At 47.2% G+C, this 21,364-nt stretch overlaps 1 protein-coding gene across 1 annotated transcript in view; it reads left to right on the top strand.

The window, feature by feature from the left end:
• The window catches only part of DPF3 (double PHD fingers 3), a 266,506-nt gene that overhangs the window by 187,582 nt on the left and 57,560 nt on the right, over window positions 1–21,364 (top strand). Inside the window, exon 7 of the mRNA XM_036311929.1 lies at window positions 3,924–4,061. Within this exon, the coding sequence (XP_036167822.1) occupies window positions 3,924–4,061 (138 nt within the window). The remainder of the gene's footprint in view (window positions 1–3,923; window positions 4,062–21,364) is intronic.

Raw genomic sequence — 21,364 nt, 5'->3', positions numbered from 1 at the left:
CTAGACTTTGAGCCCCTTGAAGGAGGGGAGTGGGGCTCATTTAACTATTTATTTCTGGTGCCACATGCCTGGCCCCCCATGTTAGATGGTTAATAGTGTTTTTTAATGAGATGGTAGAAGCAGGTGAGGGGAAAATGAAACTCCATCTGGAGAGCCTATATATAGGAACCATGGGAAAAGGGTCTGGCTTCCAGGACCTTGTTGTGCTGCCTGGATCTTTTCTTCTAATAGCGACCACAGGTCTCACTGTCCTCGCCTGCCACTGCCATCCATTCAAAAGGGCAGGTGCACGCAGGGCAGGCAGAGTCAAGCCTAAATATACCAACCTTCTAGCAGTGTTTTTCAAATGTCAGCATGCATCACCTGGAGGGCCGGTTAAAACACAGATCACCAGGCTCCACCCCAAGACTTTGTCAGTAAGTCTGGGATGGAGCCCGAGAATTTGTATTTCTTACAAGTTCCCAGGTGATGCTGATGGTGCTGGTCTGGGGTCCACTCTGAGAATCTGTCTTCTAGCAAAAGGCTTTGCTCTAAAAGTAGTTACTCTCTGTGGTGTTGGGATGCAGATATGGGAATCTTTTTGCTTCATTTTGGTTTTGCAGGTTTCAAGGACTATTGGTATGAGATTAATATGGATAGTTACACCAGATTCTGCACACTTACCTCCTCCCCACTCCAGGCTCTTCCACAAAGTGTTTCTGTGTTCATTTAGCAACTATTCAGTGAATATGTTTTGAAGGTTTAATGCGTGCATGGCTACAGTGAGGTGGAGTTACTGATATCAAGATGAAATCGATGTGAAACTGTTCTTAAAGAGAGGCCCTTTAGTACAGATACAATTAATTCAAGGTGTCCAAAGAAGAAATGCCTACTTGGATGGGTAGTGAATACCCATCATTGGACTTGGCCCAGGGCAGCCTTCTAGAGTATTCATGGGAATAAAACGATTTGATAGATAATTAGACCAATGGTATTGAGATCCTGAAATTCTGTGATTAAGGAAGACAATGGTAATTGACATAACAAAATGGCAGAAATTAAATGCTGAGGGGTTTATAGTGGGATATTTGCAGGCAGCCGAGGTTTCCCCATGTAAATACTGATGTTATCATTCTTATTTTAATCAACATTTATTCCTTACCAACAGTATACTTGGTGATGAAATGGATTTATATCTAATGACCCCGTAATTTGCTGTTCATTGACCTCATGACATTTAAAAGGTTAACTAGAAAAAGCCACAAGCAAGCCCAGAGTATACCCCAGGGACCTCTTTAGGTCCCACTTCCTGAGGCAAATGGAGTTGAGATGTGTAGTACCATTTAATTTTTTTTTTTTTTGCAATATTTACAGCAGGGAGAGGGAGATAATGTAAGTAGCCAATTGTAAGACTTAAATATATAGTCACTAGGTCACCAGCTTGAATCTCAGACTCTCACCTTACTAAGAAAGTCAAACCAATTGCCACATTCAGTAGTGTGAGGCAAGGGTCCAAGTCCCCCTTTCAGGAGCGTTTGGAACTAAGGGCATGGCAGACCAAGCCGACGCCTCTCACCCCTCACCACCATCTGTTGGGATCTGGGTACTAGGCCAGATAGTTTACAAATATGACTTATAATTCCTTTAACCATCCTTCATGGTAAGTATACTGTCATCATTTTCAGATTAGAAAGGAGGCACAGAGAGATTATATGTCTTGTCTAATTTCTCTCAGCAAAACTCCGCGAGTCAACATAACCGTAGGTGCAAAATGCAATATTAGTGAATAGAGTGCTGCGGTGTGTCAAATGGATCATACACTCTGACCAAGTGGAGTGCATTCTTGAACCAAGGATGCTTCAGTAGTAGGAAACATTAGAAAATCAACATAATTCACTATCAACAAACCAGAGTCATATATGAGTAGGTGCTGAGAGGGCAGTCAATAGAATTCTATAATAAAGCTCTAAAGCAGGAATAAGATAAACTACTTAAATTTGATAAAGACTAAAAATTAGCCACATATTTTATTCGAATAAGTAAAATACTAAGTCCAATGGCATTAAAATAGGAAAATCTTGCTATTTTTAAGTGTCAGGTTAGTGATTCTTACAAACTAATTAAGCTAAGAAGATAAGTAGTTTGTACAAATAAGAGAAAGAAGAGATGACATCTATTTTTTTTTTTTGCTAATGGTTGTAATACCTGAAAAAACTAAAGGGAATTTAGTAAGAAAAGAAACCCTATGTTTCTTCATAAAATTACAGTTATGAAGTAGCAACGAAAATAATTTTATGGTTGGGGGTTACCACAACATGAGGAACTGTATTAAGGGTCACGGCATTAGGAAGGTTGAGAACCACTGCTCTAATAAAATGAATTGGGTAAGATGGCTGGAAACAGATCTTCTCTATACGATGGAGGTCACACAGCCGGTCAACTTGGGCACCTGGAACTAGCATTTGAATCCAGGTCTGATGATGAAGTCTGTACTCTTTTACCTTATGAAATATTCACACTCACTACTATAACAGAGTCATGTGAAAAGGGTTTCTTAAAGCTCACAACTTCAGATTTTTCCGCAGATCAGGTGGGGTTGGCTCTGCTGGGGAAAGGTGGGGATCTGATGCGAGGGTTGGCATAGGATTTTTATTTGAAGAACCTTGAGGCTTCTGCTACCAGCAGTGTCATTCCTCTAAGGCAGTGGTTCTCAACCTGTGGGTCGCGACCCCTTTGGGGGTCGAACAACCCTTTCCCTGGGGTCGCCTAAGACCATCGGAAAACACATATATAATTACATATTGTTTTTGTGATTAATCACTATGCTTTAATTATGTTCAATTTGTAACAATGAAAATACATCCTACATATCAGATATTTACATTACGATTCATAACAGTAGCAAAACTACAGTTATGAAGTAGCAGCAAAAATAATTTTATGGTTGGGGGTCACCACAACATGAGGAACTATATTCAGGGTCACGGCATTAGGAAGGTTGAGAACCACTGCTCTAAGGACTGAGATATCATTGGGTGAGGTTGGGGGTGGTGATCTGGTCTTAAGTTATTTAGCCAGACTTTTCAGGTACTGAGCATTTAACCAATAGAACTGCCCCGCTTTCTTCTTGGACATATGTATGTTGCTTATTGCCCTTGTCTCAGAATGTCCATTTGAGAAGTAGTGCTTGCAAGGACATGTTTTTAGAGATTTGGGGTATTAGGCTGCCAGGGCATCCAGGGCATAAGCTCTTGGTTGCCCCACATCTACCAAACATGTCTTGGCTTCATGGTTTCCATGGTGGGAGTGGAACTCGAAATCACTGAGTGATACATCAAGAATGTTATCCAGATCAAGCTTTTCTACTTCAGGCATAGTCAACCACAGGAATGTAGATGTAATAATCACAGGAATCCAAGGGACCTGGCTTCTAGTGGCTCTGCCACGGCTGGCTGTGTGTTCCCAGGCAGATCACTTAGCCTTGCTGGGCCTCACTTGCTCTATCTGTGCCATGGGGTGTTGGACTGGTGTTGAACTCCCAGTCCAACCTTCACAGTTAAAATAATCATCCCAATACCATGTTCTAATTGCATAGAGATTATCTCATCACCAACAACCCTGTCAGTACTATTATTCCATTTTTCCTCTGAAGAAGCAGGCACAGAGAGGGTAAGTGACTTGCCTAGGGTCTTACAGCTAGGAAATGATGGAGCTCTCACACAACTTTAATCTTCTACTTCCGTGGTTTTGCTTTACATGGACCCATGTTGTTATAGTGGTTTTGGTCCTGCCCAGGAAGTAAGGGATTGGGGGTGGCAAAAACTTTCTAAAGGAACCCCAGCTCAGGAATGGATGGATGGGAGTCACTGCCTGGGGGAATGATGGCAGTGGCTGTAGAGGTTGCTGACATTGTGTTTTTCCTTTCTTTCCTCTTTCCTCTCTAGTCTGTGGCAAGCGCTACAAGAACCGACCAGGACTCAGCTACCACTACGCTCACACTCACCTGGCCAGCGAGGAGGGGGATGAAGCTCAAGACCAGGAGACCCGGTCCCCACCCAACCACAGAAATGAGAACCACAGACGTGAGTTTCCAGTTTTTGGGTTGGGGCAGTTATGAAGTGGGTGGGCAGGGCCGTGGAGCATTCCTTTAATTACCCGTGGCATCTTCTGGTAATGACCGTTGGTTGGTCTCAATCTCCTGTGGTGGGTTGGCTCTTTCAGCCCAGCCTCAGCTGCCCTTGTGGGGTCAGCTGAGTCCGAGGCTGAGGGTGACTGGGCTGGGGTGGCACAGCAAGCTCTGCTGTCTAAGGAAGGAAGGTGAGTGTTCAGGCAGAAGGGAAATGTCCTTACCTGGCCATTGTCAGATGCCAGAGCTGCTCCCCTTTTCCTCAGCTCCAGATGATCCCTTCACAGCTGCTGACCCGAGCATATCCCTCGGCTATGTCAGTTCATACAGATACTCCAGATGGCTCCTTGGCCACCAAGAGATGTAGAAGATTCTTGATTTATTGTCTTGCCTGTTATAGAGTCTACAATTTTGGCATAGGGCTCTCCTGCCTTAGAAATGCTGCCCTGGAGCCTCCATGCTCTTTGCCGGAGCACTCAATCAGCAAACATGATCTGGGTGCACTTGATATTTGGGATGTTGGGCTCAAAGACCCCAAATGATTCCTAAGATTTGTTTTTTTGTTTTTATTCTTTCTTTCCTCAAAATCCAGTTATGATTTAGGAAGTCAAAAAGGGCTTAGCATTCACCTTTTGACTTCCCTCTTCAGCATTCCTTCTGGGATGAGATAATGGAACCTTGAGGACTTACTTCACGATGTGGGCATTCTAAGGTCATTAGGTAAACAATAACTGTGGACATGCCATATGTTTTCTATTTTTTTTTTTTCATAAGATTGGCTGACAGGCGGTCTTAAAGTGAATAATTCAGTGTAATTAAAGGGATCAGACAGACCTTTAAAAATATTCAGACTCTAGGATTTGAGAGTGATTCCTCTACATTTCAGTCAATTGATGTTGATTGGCTGCCTTCACCAAATATTTGAAATAATTAACACAATCCTTGGCCAAGACCTTTCTTTGGATTCGTGTGAGTTTTTACCTAACCACCACCCTACCCTTCCCTTGTCACATTGCCTTCTGTGTCATTATGCTCAGGCTGCCATAACAAAGTACAACAGAGTGGGTGGCTTAAAGGACACAGATTTATTTTCTTATGGTTCTGGAGGCTGAAGTCCCAGATCAATGTGCTGGCAGGGTTGGGTTTTCCTGGGGCCTCTCTCCTTGGCTTGTGGATGGCTGCCTTCCTGTTGCCTCCTCACATGGCTGTCGCTCTGTGCACGTGCACCTGCTGTCTCTGTGTGTCCATATTTCCTGTGCGTATAAAGACACCAGTCAGATTGGATTAGGGCCCTTCTAACAGTTTCATTTGAGCTTTTCTTCTTCTTTTTTTTTTCTTCTTCTTTTTTTTAATTCTTTATCCACTGAGCCAAACTAGCTAGGGCCTCAGCAGCTTTTTTAAAAAAATATATATTTTATTGATTTTTTACAGAGAGGAAGGGAGAGGGGTAGAGAGTTAGAAACATCCATGAGAGAGAAACATCGATCAGCTGTCTCTTGCACACTCCCTACTGGGGATGTGCCCTCAACCAAGGTACGTGCCCTTGACCGGAATCGAACCTGGGACCCTTCAGTCTGCAGGCTGACGCTCTATCCATTGAGCCAAACCGTTTAGGGCTGAGCTTTTCTTCTTGGATCACCTCTTTACTGGCCCTACCTCCAAATATAATCACTTCCTGAGGTATTGGCTTCAACATATGAACTGTGGGGGACAGAGATCGCCCCCTAAAACCTTTCATTCTTACTAACTTTCAGGGTTCCAGACTTTTGTGTTTTCTTACCTAGTGTTGCCATATGGACAGAGCTGGGAAAGCAGGGCAGGAGGGCCTGAGGAGCTGCAGTGCCACAGTCTGTCTTCCCTTCGGGGTGAGGTTTCCTTGGGCCAGTCAGCCTTGCCTTTCAGAAAGGAAAATATTTGCATTTCCATGTCTCTCCTCTTGTCCCTTCTCTCATCTGAGTGGCCAAGGTGTAGCTATGGTCTTCTATCAGGAGGAGGCTGAGAGTGACTTTGACTGGGTTGCTGTTGGGAAAGCATTTCTCGGCCACGGTTGCTCTCTCTAAAGTATTTATTAGGTTGCCATTATTTCTCACTCCTCCAGCGCTGGCTTATCTCCTTGACATCTCCTCTCAAAGGCCAGGCATCTGTTCCTGTGTGTAGGTGCCCTCCTCACACTAAGGGTCTGGAATACTTCTCTCTGTCTCTTTTGTGTGTGCACAGCGATGGCCACAGGGGGGGAAGGCTCTGATGGCCCCTCAGGTGCACTGCAGGCCCTTAGCTCTTCTTGTTGACTTCGGAGATGGGCCCTTGCATAGTTTTCTCTGTCCCCCAGGATTTCCTCACACACCCTCTGGGGTCAGTGTCTCCTGCTTCCTCAAGTCCTCACCTTGAGGCCAGATGGCTCTGCTCGGCGAGGAAGCTGTGTCTTCCCTCCTTCCTTCCTTCCAGATGGAGACACTTCCTAACAGATCTCATCCCGAGCTTGCTCTCCTCTCCCTGTGGGTCTGTTAGTGAGCACACTCGCTCCAGCCCCTCTGAACCTTTCTCTTCCTTCCCTCCTTGCGGATGGAATTGGGTTCTTCAAAAGGACCATCTGGTCCTGGCCGGCTTGGCTCAGTGGATAGAGCGTCGGCCTGCAGACTGAAGGGTTGCAGGTTTGAATCCGGTCAAGGGCACATGCCTGGGTTGCAGGCTTGATCCCTAGTAGGGGGCGTGCAGGAGGCAGCTGATCAATGATTCTCCCTCATCATTCATGTTTCTATCTCTTTCTCCCTCTCCCTTCCTCTCTGAAATCAATAAATATATATATATATATATATTTTTAAAAAAGGATCATCTGACTACCCAAGGATTTGAAACTGCAGAGAAAGGAATAATTCTACCTGGGCTCCTCTGGGGCCTCCTCTCACAAGGAAGGTTCCAGAAGCCTCACAAACACCTGTTTCATGACATCTCTCAGTGCCCCCTTTGTGATTAACCTCAATTTGGCTCCTGGGGAGGGTGGGGCAGAAAGGCCTTCAATGTCCATAGAAGCCGTCCTTTTCCTCTTCCCCCATTTCTCTGGATGAATCTGAGAGACAGCAGTTTTCCCCAGACTCTCTGCACCACACAGGCCACCCATCGGCGTGCTGCTCTGAATGTGTGCTGAGTTTCCTCCACATTCCCCTGGCGAGCGGCCCCCAACCATTTTCTCGGGAGCACTAATTGCCAGCATCCTTAATACCCAGTCATTAGCTGCTCCCACTGCTTGTGGTGGGGGCGGGCTCCCATCCGTCCTGCCCCTAAATGCCACTGGGGCCGTGTGGTGAATCGAATGTGACAGCTCTGCAGCATCCTAAGGTCTCAGCTCTGTGATCCTCCCTTGGCAGGGCTGTGGAGTGGGGGGGGGAGCAGGGGAGCTTAATCCTCGAGGCTAATCTGCAGTCCCTCAGGAACCGGCCTGGACGCTGGACGCCAGTGTGGTGGGAATGCTGACTTTTCCCTCTTCAGCTGTAGCCTGACCCGAGCTGCTGGTGAGCACAGGCCTCTTGGAAAAACAGCCCTACAGACGCAGGCGTTTCCAGGGCCCTGGGCAGCTGCGTTTGCACCACCTGCAGCAGAGAGGCCTTTTGACTTTGGTCCCCCTGCTGCCCCTCGCTGCATCTCCCCCAGTGTGTCTCCAGCAGAGCCCATGGCTCATCCCCGCGCCTGCTGCTGCTAAAGGGCAGAGTGGAGCTGGCATTGACCTTCCCCCAGCCACGCTGCCCTGTGCTGCCAGCTCAGCATTGACTGCCATTCCTCCCGTCCTCCTGCCCCCTCCCAGCTGATGCTCTGTCCTTTGTTCCTCTCCTAGTCTCTCATTTTCTCCTGAGCACACGCTTCTCGTCCTCCTGTAGGCTTGTCCCCTTTCCTCTGTGCCCTGGCCTGTCTGCCTCAACTACGGCCACCCCAGGGCTGCCAGGAGCCCCAACGCTCCCCCGGGGAGCGAGTGCTTTTCTGATGGGGTCTTCCCCGCCTGAGCTGCTGCCCTTCTCTCCCTGTGGGAGGCTGGATTCTTCTTTCTTCCTCCATTTCTCTTACTATCTTCATCTTTCTATAAATGAAATCACTGTGTATGTGTGAGTGTGTGTGTGTGTGTGTGACTGTGTGTGTGTGTGTGTGTGTGAGTGTGTGTGTGTGTGTGTGAGTGTGTGTGTGTGAGTGTGTGTGTGTGTGTGTGAGTGTGTGTGTGTGTGAGTGTGTGTGTGTGTGAGTGTGTGTGTGTGTGCGAGTGTGTGTGTGTGTGTGTGTGTGTGTGTGTGTGAGTGTGTGTGAGTGTGTGTGAGTGTGTGTGTGAGTGTGTGTGTGTGCGAGTGTGTGAGTGTGTGTGTGTGTGCGAGTGTGTGTGTGTGTGAGTGTGTGTGTGTGTGAGTGTGTGTGTGTGAGTGTGTGTGTGAGTGTGTGTGAGTGTGTGTGTGTGAGTGTGTGTGTGTGAGTGTGTGTGTGAGTGTGTGAGTGTGTGAGTGTGTGTGTGTGTGAGTGAGTGTGTGTGAGTGTGTGTGTGTGTGAGTGTGTGAGTGTGTGTGAGTGTGAGTGTGTGTGTGTGTGAGTGTGTGTGTGTGAGTGTGTGTGTGTGTGAGTGTGTGTGTGTGTGAGTGTGTGTGTGTGTGTGTGAGTGTGTGTGTGTGTGAGTGTGTGTGTGTGAGTGTGTGTGTGTGTGTGTGTGTGTGTGTGTGTGTAAGGGAGGGAGTGCTTGGGCGGGTAGGATTCTGAGGGGTGTCTCTCAGAAGCATTCTGTTGTGACTCTTTTAATGCCACTTTGGTAGACAGCCCAGGAGGGGCCAAGGTAGCAGAAAGAGCGCTAGATTAGAACTCCAAACTCCTTTGGCACAGGCTTACAAGGTCAAAACTCTCCCTGAATTTCTTTTTACCTGCTCTGTGCAATGGGAATCTGTTACAGACAATGTTTTTAAGGTATCTTGGGGTGCGTGTGAGCATTTATGAGGTCCTAAACCTGAATGGAAAAGCTATGTGAATAAATTCAGTCTAACCCACTCATCTGTGCGTCCGTCCATCCATCCATCTACCCATCCATCCATCCTTTGGTTTAGTAGCCATACACTGAGTGCTGCCTTGTTCCCTGTCCTTGAGTAGCTCCCAGTCTTGCGTGGGCACGTGTACTAGGACACGCTCAGGGTGGGTGAGGGAGCAAAGGCACTGAGGCACACACAGTACACGTCCACTCCATTGGGCTGGTGTGCTCTTAGGGCAGCAGCAGCACCTGGGACTTGTTGGAAATGCAGATTCTTGGCTCCAGCAGACCTCCTGAAACAGATTCTGAGGGTGGGGACCAGCAACCCGTGTTTCAAGAAGCCCTTCAGGGCATTCTGGTGCCACTAAAGGTTGAGCAGCACTGCATTAGGGGATTTGCAGAGGCTTCACTAAGGAGGTGACATTCACGGTAGCCCTTGAGGAATGAGGAGGAAGTATTCAGGAGATGGAGGTAACTGCATGTACAAAGGCAGGGAGGTATGAAGTAGCATGGCGCATCAGACCATTGGGAATAGTTGGCTCTGACGGCATTGAAAGGACGGTAGACATGTTGGCAGAGGCCACAGCTGGCAGTGTCTTCTGTGTGTGGTCGTCATCTTGTAGGAAATGGAGAGTGACAGTAGCAATTACTAGAGGACAAGAACCAATAATTTATAAGGAAATCTGTCTGGCGTAGTATTAATTGTTAAATGGTATATCTCTTTTATTTCATAGTGTAAATTAGTATAAAATGCTCTCTGTAACATACTTGGAACTCCTAAGAGGAACATGTTTTTAAAATATGGGTCTGTAAAACTTATTCCAAGCCTATTTTAAAGTCCATGGAGTGGAAGTCGGGTTGTCCTAGGTCTCGGGAGGTCTTGGTCTTCCCTACACATAGCCTTGCCGGGCACACAGACTTTCCCTATCTATCCGTCAGGAGAAGGAAAGGCCCCCTTGTTCGGTACCTTTGAAGCAAGCTGGACTTTGTAGAACTGAAGGAGGAGAGTCCGAGTTGATGAAGGGTAATGGCTGATTAGATGATCTGAAAATTGGTCTGATAATGGGAAAATTATCTAAAAGAAGCATATGATGTCATTGCCACAGTGATAGGAGAGATATAACAGATGTTGTCTTCTGACTTCTCTGTCCTCTACTGCATGGCCCTGGGGCAACAAGAAAATCTGACACAAGCTTAGAAATGTTGGGCCTGAAAGATGCCAGAAAAGCCATAAATAAACGGACACAGCCCACTACTCACCCAGCCTCTGTGCAGGGAAATCAGGCTTTGTTACTGGGGGCAGAAGGGAAATTCAGACATGGGACTCTGTCTGGGAAAGTGAGCTGCTTCTTGCTTCCTGAAGAGCAAGTTTGGAAACTAACAACAGGTGTTTTTTAGGTACATTTCATCCTTATTTAAGCAAGTAGCTTACAGATTGCAAAGCGAAGAAGAACCTAGGGGTTGCTTTGGCCTTGAGAGTAGACTTGGAGTTCATTTCCTAGTCATGTGGATCATCCACACCCAGTGGCCGAGAGAATGGCATTGGAATTGGCCAGGCCAGGGTGGGTCTCATAACTGCTACTCTGGTCAGTTAGTTACACGTCTCTGCGTTTTTGTTGCCTCATCCATAAAGCCGCAAGCATAATCACTGGACCTCATGGGGTTGTTGCGAGTCTTCAGTGGGGTGGTGTGGGCGTTTGGCACCAGGCCTGCACGCTGTGAATGCTGATATCCCATCTCTGTGCCATTTGGACCAACAGAGCATGTCTGTGACCACAGATGGCTGATCTGAGTCAGGGCCCATCTGCGACTGTGCGATACTGTGGTGCTAACTGCCTATGGGGGTCTCATTGGCATCAGGCGTAAATATCCGAACCTGACCTGGCCCTGGCATATCCTTTGCTAAATTTTAGATATGGGACACCAATCCTTCTACACAGGCTGCACATGTGCATTTATTGAGAACTTACAGTGCATGTGCCCACTTGTGGGGCTTAGTGAAATTGGGCCTCTAAAAAGGCATCACATGTGGCTCAGCCTTAGGAGACCTTCTGGTTTAATTGGGAAATAAGATGGATGCTGGAAACCCAGAGAGAGGAAGCTGTGGGGCAGAATCTAGCCAAGTGTGGTATTTATCATCCTGTGTCCCCAGGATCAGGCATGCACCCGCCACCTGCCTTTCTGTGAGTCTCTTATTTCTCTTACATTTTTGGCTTAATCACCTAGAATGTTCAGGATTGAAGAGTTCCATGTCCCAAGAAATGACGACATCAGTACTTGCCGACATTCCTTGAATGTGTCAGACACTGAGCAAAGCGCACCACATTTATGTCATTCATTCCTCACAACAAATGAGGTGGGCGCTATATCCCCTAGAAGACATACCAAGATGCACAGAGACTGAGTATGTGCCCGTGCATGGATGGGAATTCTCTAGTCACCTGTCACTTCTTTTCCGGCCTTATCAGAGATAAAATTATTTCCCATCTAGGAGAGGAAAGAGGCAAAGAAATTGTGGAACACCTATTAGGCACCAGGCAATTTACATGTATCATCTCGCGTAATGTTACAAGTCCATGAGACACATGTTATTGCTCTCATTTTGCGAGTAGAAAACTGAGGCTCAGAAAGGGTGAGTAATTTGTCTCAAGTAACATGAATAGCAAGATGGGAAGCTGAAATGTGAATGTGCTTGAGGTGGGCACCGTTCAGTTACGTCAGCAACGTTGGGGCCACATGTGATGGATCCCAGTCTTAGTCCGCGATCTTTGTCATGGTCCTGCTGATTGCTCCTAATTTTCACCTTTAGGCCAATTGTCAAATGAATCATATTGCCTGGTGACTTTTCAAGAGAAATTAATGTTTTAATGAGCAGTATCTTAGTTGGCTCAGGCTTCCATGCCAAAGTATACGGGGCGGCTTAAACAACAGGACTTTATTTCTCACAGTTCTGGTGACTGGAAGTCCCAGATAAAGGTGTCAGCAGGGTTGGTGTCTGTGAGAACTCTCTCCTTGGGGTGGTTTTCTTATGTCCTCACAAGGCCTTTCCTGGCTTCATGTGGGTGGAGAGAGAGAAGCAAGCTCTCTGGTGTCTCTTCTTTTAAGGGCACGAGATCCCGCCATGAGGGCCCCATCCTCAGGACCCACCTAACCCTCATCGCCTCCCAAAGTCCCCATCTCCAGTACCATCCCATTGGGGTTAGGTCTCCAACGTATGCATTTTGGGGGAGACACTATTTAGCCCACAGGTAAATTTAGTCTCCAAAAGTAATTTGAACTGTGTGAGGTGCTATATGGACCTCATCCCCTTATTACAAATTCTACTTGAGACATTAGTTTATAAAGGCGTTTTACTTTTAAAAAATCACACATTACTCCGTTCAACAATTTTGAAGATTTGTCCTTGGCTCTTTGTTTTCTTTCACCACCCACCCACCCAGGTCAGCTCCCCTCCAAAATATACCCCAGATCTCTCCCTTTCTTCATCTCCTAGCCACACTGGCTCCTTCTTGGATCATTGCATCTTCTTTATTGGTTTCTCAGCCTCTCTTCTTACCTCTTATAGTCTATTCTCCTCTTATAGTCTATTTTATTTCAAAGTATAAAATAGATTATGCCATTCCCTGCTCTCAATACTTTTATCACACTTGGATACAACTCAAACTCCTCACCTTAAGGCCTGCATTTTTTGCTTCTCAAAGTGTGGTCAGGAGCACCAACATCACCTGGGACCCTGGTGATTGTCTTGTCCAGGTTTGCCCAGGCCTTCTCAGTTTGATACCGGAAATCCTGTGCCCTGGGAACCCCTCAGTGCCACCCAAATGCAGACAGTTGACTACCTTGCAGGGAAGCTTCATAAGAAATGTGGAATCTAGGGACCTATCCCTAGATTTTAATCATAATCTGAATTTTAATGAGACCCCTCACGTTTAAGAAGCCCTGGCCTCCAAGGCCTGCCAGCCACTCTGATTTGACTTCCCTCAAGTGTGTGGTTGCGTGTGCTCGGGGTAGGGCAGTACCAAGTGGGCCAGCTAACAGCCACACTACCTGGGTTCAGAGCCAACATAGCCACTTACTGACATCTGACCACAGACAAGCTACTAGCTTTCTTGTGCCTCAAGTGCCACCTATGTAAACCAGAACATTAATGTGTCTATCTCATAGGGTTATGTGGTGATTAGATATTCATTCAGATAAAGCACAGCATGAACAGAAAATACGTGTGATGCAGTGTGTGTGTCTCACATGTTGTGTAGAGCCATGGTTCTCGAGATTGCGCACAATAATATCCCTTGGAGGGTTCATTAAAATACAGACTGCTGGGTCCCACCCCAGAGTTTTGCTATACCAGTAGGTCTGTGGTGGAGCCCTTGGATTTGCATTTTTAATAAGTTCCCAGGTTGCCTTAGAGAAATCCAGCTTTTGAAGACTGGTTTTCAATCTATTTCCTTATAATTATTTTCTTTTGGATGCACTGGGTCATGTAACTGGCCAGGAATCAGGCTGCACTGTTAAATCTAACGGCTAGTCTTGGTTTCCATTCTTTCCTAACGTTCCATTCTACCTGGGCAAATGTCTCCATAGCTCCCAGCACCTGCTGCCTGGCTTGCTTTCGGGGTGTGTCCCCATCTGGGCCCTCCTCCCTGGCTGGGCTTTCCCTCAGCTCTGGTACCAGGATTCTGTCCTAATTTTGAGGTCTGAAACTTGAGGCTCATCCTTTTCCTTTTTCTGAATACTGTTTTTCAGTCTGAAGGACCCAGAAAATGCTGGTTCATTGTGGACCGATGGGGTTGACATACCTGAGTCCCATGGAGGTGGTGGTGAGGAAGGGTGCAGAGGGGCTGGGATGGGCAAGGTAGGAAGGAGGCTTCCTAAATTCTAATAACACAATAATATCCTGACAACCTAAATGGATAAAGCTTAGCTGACTCTAAAGCAGCAGGATCAAGATGTCCTGTAGTTCTCTAGGGGAATGACACTTCATTCAGAGCCCTGTTGACATAGCTGCTCTCAAATGAAACCATTTTCCCCTCAACTGACTCATTTGGTGACAATAACATTTGCTGCACCAGGGCATGGACTGACCCACATGACCTTCTACTAGAAAATTAAAACATCTCCTGTGCTTTTCCTAATCAGCACTGAGAAGAGTAATCAGTTTTGCTTGGTCTTTTTCTCCCTTTTCTGAAGCATCAGTGACAGACCTGGTGTTGCTGGCCCAAGTATGGAGCACAAAGGACATTACTGATGGGTCATTTCTGGCCCCAGACTGTGATGTGGTATCCAAACTTCTGGCCAATTGTAACTCTAACCAAATGCATCTGTCAAGATGGAGACCTCAGTGTGAGAATACATGTTTTCTGTTTCTGTAGCACAGTGTTTAGGAGTAAATATTCTCAAGGCCCGTGTCTAACAGTATGAGTTTTGTATTTCATAAAGATGGAGGAAATGAAGGTAGATGCAAAGAAGAGTGGGATGGCTGATACCACATTTTAAAACACAAAAGCACACAGTAAAACATCTCCTGTTTTCTCATTGGCTGGTGCAGGGCTCCTGGCAAGAGACTGAACATGGGACTCAAGGGGCTCTGGGGCCAACTGAGTCTGGGGGTTCTTAATTCCTTCCATCTGGTTTTCTAAGAAATTCCTAAGGGAGAGGATTCCTGCAGGAGAGCAGGCCTGTTGTCGGCTTCCCCTTCTCCTCCCCCTCCTCCTCCTCCTTCTCCTAAATATATTTTTATTGATTTCAGAGAGGAAAGGATATATATAAATATATAAGTATAAATATATATATAAATATATATAAATATTAATATATATATCTCAATGATGGAGAGAATCATTGATCCGCTGCCTCTTGCACGCCTTCCACTGGGGACCGAGCCCGCAACCTGGGCATGTGCCCTGACTGGGAATCTAACCACGACCCGGTTCATTGGTCGACGTTCAACCACTGAACCATGCCGGCCGGGCCCCATTGGCTTCTTCACTGCAGCTTTAGTCCCCCATTACTCCTGTTCCTCACTCTTTCTGTCCCTGCCATGAACGGGACTGACACTGGCAGTGCCTTAGCATGGTCACTCAGAACTTGGGGGATACTTTGCATCCACTCAGTTTCTGGTTTTTGACTTTTCTTTGCCTGGCAGATCCTCCCCCCACCCAAAACCTCTGCCAAGATTTGTCTATTCTTTCATTAAGTATTTATTGTCAACTCCGTGTCAATCACTGCGCCAGGTGCTGGGGATTTAGAGATGAAAGGCACTGTGCCTGCCCTCAGGGAGCTCACGGCAAATAGGGAAGAGACACCTACACAAGCATGAAGCGGCATGAAAGACTGAGCTCCTCTGGGTTTGGAAAACTTTGTTTTTCTGTCTCTTCTTTCACCCTATTTAATACTCAAACGATGGGCCTAAAAGGGACACGAAGACGCCATCTAGCATATTCTCTCGCCTCTGAGTAGGCGTGCACTCAAAGAACTGAGTCTGGGGAAGCCTTTCCAGGTTCCAAGGCCTCTTCGGAGACGCCTCCTCCTCTGACCACGCCTTTGTGTCACTGCCCTCGTCTCGTAGCTTGTGCTCCATCCAGCTCCTTCTGTCTCATGTTGTCCTTGGTAATTCGGAGTGTGGCGACTTAGCTCCTTCCATTAAAACAGCCCCGGGCCTTCCCTTCTCTAGCGGCGCCTGGAATTATTCTGCACCAGCAGCCCCTCCTAACCCTTGTCCTACGTTCTCATTGTGGTCAGTGTCAGGCAGCAAAATGGCCGGTGAGGAAGGCAGTTCTCTGTCCCGTGGTGAGTGGAGCCTGGTGTCCATTTTCCCACCAGGCTCCGGAGTCCCTGCCTTCCTTATTCCGGGAGGAAGGCAGCCTTTGTCTTCCTCCAGGAGCCCAGGGCAGGGCCCAAGTTGCTACTACGCGTCCAGGAAGAACCAGCCTGAGTGGGGTCCCAACATTTTTATTCTTTGGATCTGTGGGATTTATTTTTTCATCTCTTCTAGGGAAGCAATGAAAAAAGGTGCCAGGCCTTGGAGATAATTTATATGAGTAAACACGCAAGGCGTAGGGTGAGCAAGAGCATGAGAATTAAGGCCATTTATCCAGGCTCTGAGGCTTTGTTTGCCCTCTGGTCCAGCCTTTCTCACAGTCTTTATCTCACCACATTAACCCTCTTCTCGCTGTTCTCCTCACGGGCCCAGCACACATCTCTGCACAGCTGCCTTCTGGGCTCCAGCCTTTGCTGCCTCCCCCTCCCCCGCCCTCGTCCCTCATTAAAGGCTGGGTAGAAGGTAGCTGATGTGGCCGTGGCCTCCAGCTGAGGCCTGCTCGCTGATTCTGAAGGGAAGGCACGTTGCCTTACACCCCCTCTCTTCCCTCTCCCCGTCTCCAAAGCTTCCTCCTCCAGCCTGGCCTGTCTGTGTGGCCAGCCTGGGGCTGCCTTTCCCTCTTTTCCTGCCCCCTTTCTTTACTCCGTCCTGTGAAGCTGCGCTCTGCACAGCCAAGTGCACCAGGCGAGGATGCTTTACACTTGAGAGATGAAGTAATAACAGGTGGCAAGACCAGAGGCTGCAGGAGCCCAGGATTCCAGTTGCCATGGAAACATGTCAGACCTATGGAGGGATGGGAACTGTCAGCCGTGGAGGGTGGTGGGGGGACCGGAGAGGCACATTTCCTGGAGGGCTCTCCTCACTGCCCCCCGGTTCCCCACGGGCTGTGCACTCCAACTAGCAGGCCCCGGGAGACCACCGCTGGACTGGGGCCGGGGCTGGGTCAGGGCTGGGTGGCGGGCACCGAGCACGGCCATGTGTTTGTACACACCAGGCCCTGGCAGGCGGTCCTGAGCGTCTGCTCAGGATGTGAAGTCACGCTTTTGTGGATGTGCCCTGGAGCAGCCTAAGCTGGCTGGCTTCCTGTTTCCCTAGGACACTTGGGACAGAGTTCAGGTCTTGGAAGAGCCGGATGAGGGGCTGTTGCTGATGCCAGACTGTCCCTGCCGCCCATTCCTTCATGTGTGGCAGGCATATCGCAGCAGAGATCAGACGGAACTGGAGAAAGGCAGCCCTGTTTGGGTGGTAGTTCTATGGAAGAGTTGGGGTTGTGATTGCCATAGACACGGCCTGATTGAGGTAGAAAATCCCATAGTGTGCATTTTCCAGAATGACTGCGTAACCCTTCCTGAGTGTGGTGGTGGGACAGTTCGGGGCTTGGCTGTTCTTTCTCTTGGTTTGATTTATATGAATGCTCCCTCCACCTTCTAGGCCTCCCAACCCCCCTCAGGAACTTTGTTCTTGATTTCTGTTCTTTTCTTTCATTGAGATTTTTGGAGTTATCTGCCCAGATAAATTCCTAAACTCTTCAGGCTCACTTTATTTTCTCAGCAGCTTCCTTGTATCTCTCATATGATCTCAGCCCGTGAACATTAATCAACAGAAAACCAAGTCCATCATTGCGGGCGCTGCCACCGAGATACCACTCGGGCCTTTGCCCTCACTGTCATCTTATTCTATAAAGCGGGACTCAATTTCCCATAAGCAGGGGCAGAATCTCTATTTAAATCCCACTTGCAAGGTCTGGGCAAGCTTCCTATTTATAGTAAAATCCTTTTTCTAATGATCTCAGATACAGTACCAGGAAATTGCTCACCCTGGGTCAGGCCATAGGCCAACAGAACCGTGGTGTGAGCTTTAGTTTAAAAAAATCCCTCCCCGGGCCCCGGGGCTCTCCGGAGAAGTGTTTCTGCTGCAGAGCATATGACAGTAAGCAGGTCACCGGGATGGATCCCTGTGAGAGGGACATAAAGTTTCAGTTCAAAGGGAATTTCCGCTTTTACCAGGCCAACCTCAACTTTTATTGCTTTGGGATTCCTAAATAATGGGTTAGGTGAATGAAGAGATTTCTGAAGTTCATGAAGAGATTTCTGAAATATTTTATATGCAAATGTTGGTCAGAAAGTGTTTGCCCCTGGAATTCCCAGGAGGCAGATTATAGGCCGAGAGTCTCTGGGGACACAGACAACCTGGAGGTGAACCCCGGAGCCAGCCCTTAATCTCTGGACTTCAGTTACCTCATCTGTCAGATAATCCCTACCTCACAATTTTTGTGTGTGTGTGTGAGAATCAATGAAATACCATATGTAAAGCATCCAGTGTAAGGTCCATCACAGTTTTGTTGTGTAATAATTTGCTGCTTTTTCTTCTCGAAAAGCCGTTGAACAAGAGGGAGGCTGAGTGGGCAGATGCAACCTGGTGTCCCCTTCTCAAGAGACAATGAAGCGTAGTCTTACAAACTTTTCTAGGATGTTTGCATGTAAGGTGGTGCTTCACCTACCAGAGTAGGGGCACAGTGTTCTTCTTGCTGCAACCCAGGGCTCTCAGCTACCGCTCCTGTATTCTCTGGGAGTTAGAGATGACTGACCCATCTCTCTGGACATGGACCAGCTCTGCTCTGAGGACGAGGGAAATAAACCAGGCAGTGAATGACATTCAGCACAACAGATAACTCTGCCCCAGAGAAAGCCAGCCCAGTGCTCTGTCCCTGCTGGGAAGTCCCAGGGGTGGTATCACTGTGCTGACTGCTTGCATCTCTGCCGTTCTCTTCTGAGCCCTTCATCCCACTCGTTGTTAACCATTTCCTGTGCACAGGCCCGTAGGTGTTCCAAAGATGTGTTTGACGTGGTCCCTGACCTGAAGGAGTCGATCATTTAATAGGGGAGACGAGGCAGGTGTACACAGGCATAAGCAAGAGAAGCAACCTCAGAAGTGTCAGCAGAGTGCCCGCCCCAAAGCCTGGTTGGGGAATTGGGAGAGCTCCATGGGAGAACTCTCACCCCGAAACCGATCCTAAATACCAAAACATGTATGAGAACCAAGTGCGAAGGCTATCTATGAGTCTACGCCATTTTACCAAGGTGGAAGAAAGCTTTGAGCTTACTGTCATGAGAAGACAGTAGGAACTGAAGCAGAAAGGATTTTGCTGGAAATGAAGTGTAACCATTCAGTATTCCTTCCTATCCTGGGTCATTGCTCTACTAAAATACAGCCCCTCCCTCCCCCACTTCTAGCATGTCACAGCTGCGTACACCAGGGCCTACACAGATTGTAGCACCTCTTCACCTCCTGGGCCTGGCACTTTCTGTGGCCAATAACCGACACCAAAATATGTGGGGACCCTGTTCTGATTCAGTCACCTCAGAAATTTCTCTTCATCAGATGAATTAAATTCTGTTCCTTTGGTCTTTTTATATAGGATCAATTTCTCCATCATTGTCTTCTTTGCTCTACTAGATCATTTCTGAATTTTTTATTTCTTGCCATATTGGAGTCCCTGATTTAATGGTCTGGGTGTTCTACCAATGGTCTGCTGGTGGTAAAAATTGTAAAGGATTATCTGGGAGTTCTTATACTCTATATTCTACTTCCTTCTCCTCATAACTCACAAGTGATACAGTGCGTTGGGGACAACCGGCTTCTTTGGTTGCTTAAAAGATTTTGTGAAAGGGCAGAAAAAAATCTGACATAATAACAGGTCCCTAAGAGAACAGGAGAGAGACAAATGGTGAGATAGGGCCTCCTGAGAGTTTTTGTAAAATGATACACGTGAGATTTTTTTTATTGATTTTTATGTGGGAAGCTACCTAAGTTGTAACTGGCATCTCCACATTTTATATCTAGTTCATACCAATCCTGAAATTTAACTTTTGTTTACACTCAGCCCCTACATTTAATACACCCCACTTTTTTTTGTCCATCTTTCGACTGATTTCCATGATAGCCTCTTGGTCAGGAAACCCTGAGTTTACTTGCTTCATAGATGTGCCTGGCTTTCTTAAGAGAGTTCCAGAAATGGTTAAGATGGCAATTGAGAGAGAAGGAAGAAAGGGACTTCCTTCTGGATTTGGGCAATGAAAATGTTATAGGCAGATGTACTGGTTTTTGGCGATTTGCAAAATGATTCTCTATGACATGCAGATGCCTTTGAGATACAGAGACTGATGACAGGGTGTGGCGGGCTCCTCTGTGTGCCCCTAAACAGCCAACACTTTTCTTGCAGAGACTTGTCTGCCTCCCTGAAGATGAAAATCAATGACTTAGAAACTGATTAAACAATCCAAATAGCAACTGATAAATGGATTAACCCCCTCTAATGTGATTCTGCAAGCTTTTGTCTTCTCCCTTTCCCAGGTAAGTTTTTCTATTCCTGGAGGCAAAGCAGAGGCATGGAGGAAGCAAAGGCCAGAGGGAATCACATTAAAGTGGGTGAATCCGTTTATCACCTACTGTCTGGATAGTATTTCTGCTCACATATCTGCTTCCTTTTACAGCTTCGTACCCTACGGGACCCTGATTAATGTTAGCCAGTGAATAATGAAAGATAGCAGACATGGGTATCGCGAGGAGGAAGATGCCCCCGTGGTTTAGGCTAATCCCATAAATGGAGAGAAGTTTCTTTCTACTCACAAACAGGGAGTGTTCATGTGACAAAGAAATGTCCACAATAGGGCCAGAGAAACAGAGGAAAATGGGGGAGTTTCTCCCGAGGCAGAGAACCTATGCAAGGCTTTACACCAGGCAGTAGAAACAGAAAGTGCTCTCAGTGCTCCAGGACAGGCGCTGTTCTCATAAGGGCTTGTTTTAAGACAATGTTCCAAGATTTTTCTCTGTCTGTATAGGACTTTCATCATGGGTGGCTTATGAGGATCTTAAGCCTCAAGGCACACTCACTAACTTGCTTTTCAGTCCATCTCTGGCCTGAGGCTCAGCTAAGTGTCCGGTCTGATTCTAGGCACTTGGGGTCTGCTGATTATCTAGTCCTGGGTGCTTTCCATGACCAGCGAGTCTGGACTTTAGGGAGATACAGCTGAGCAAGAGTGAACACCTGTGTACCTGCCAAGATGCTCATCAAAGTCCCCAAGAGCATCTTCAGTGTCCTTTCTGGAAATGAATGCTGCTTTGTTTTCCTTTTCAGGGATGGTAGGACTGTCTCCTAAACAAAAGCATCTTTCCGAAGGGCAGGGCCTAAGCATCGACCATTCTCCTTCTCTCTCTCTTCTCTCATTCTCGTTCTCATTCCCTCCTCCCTCCCTCCCTCCCTCCGTCCCTCCCTCATCACACCACTGTTCATGGCTGCCATCTGCTGTTTGGGGCCTTGGCCCTGAGAGCTGCTTGTTCAGGGATGAGAGCAGTTCACTTGACCAGCAGGCCTGGATGCTGTGCCCATCCAGGGATGCAATCAGAGGAACAGGCTTGTTTCTTCTAAAATGCAGAGCTGGGAAATATTGCA

This window comes from Myotis myotis, unplaced genomic scaffold, assembly GCF_014108235.1.
Source record: "Myotis myotis isolate mMyoMyo1 unplaced genomic scaffold, mMyoMyo1.p scaffold_m19_p_1, whole genome shotgun sequence".
NCBI classification, from domain to species: Eukaryota; Metazoa; Chordata; class Mammalia; order Chiroptera; family Vespertilionidae; genus Myotis; species Myotis myotis.
The sequence above is the reverse complement of the archived record's forward strand: the minus strand, read 5'-3'. Positions and strand labels throughout refer to the sequence as shown.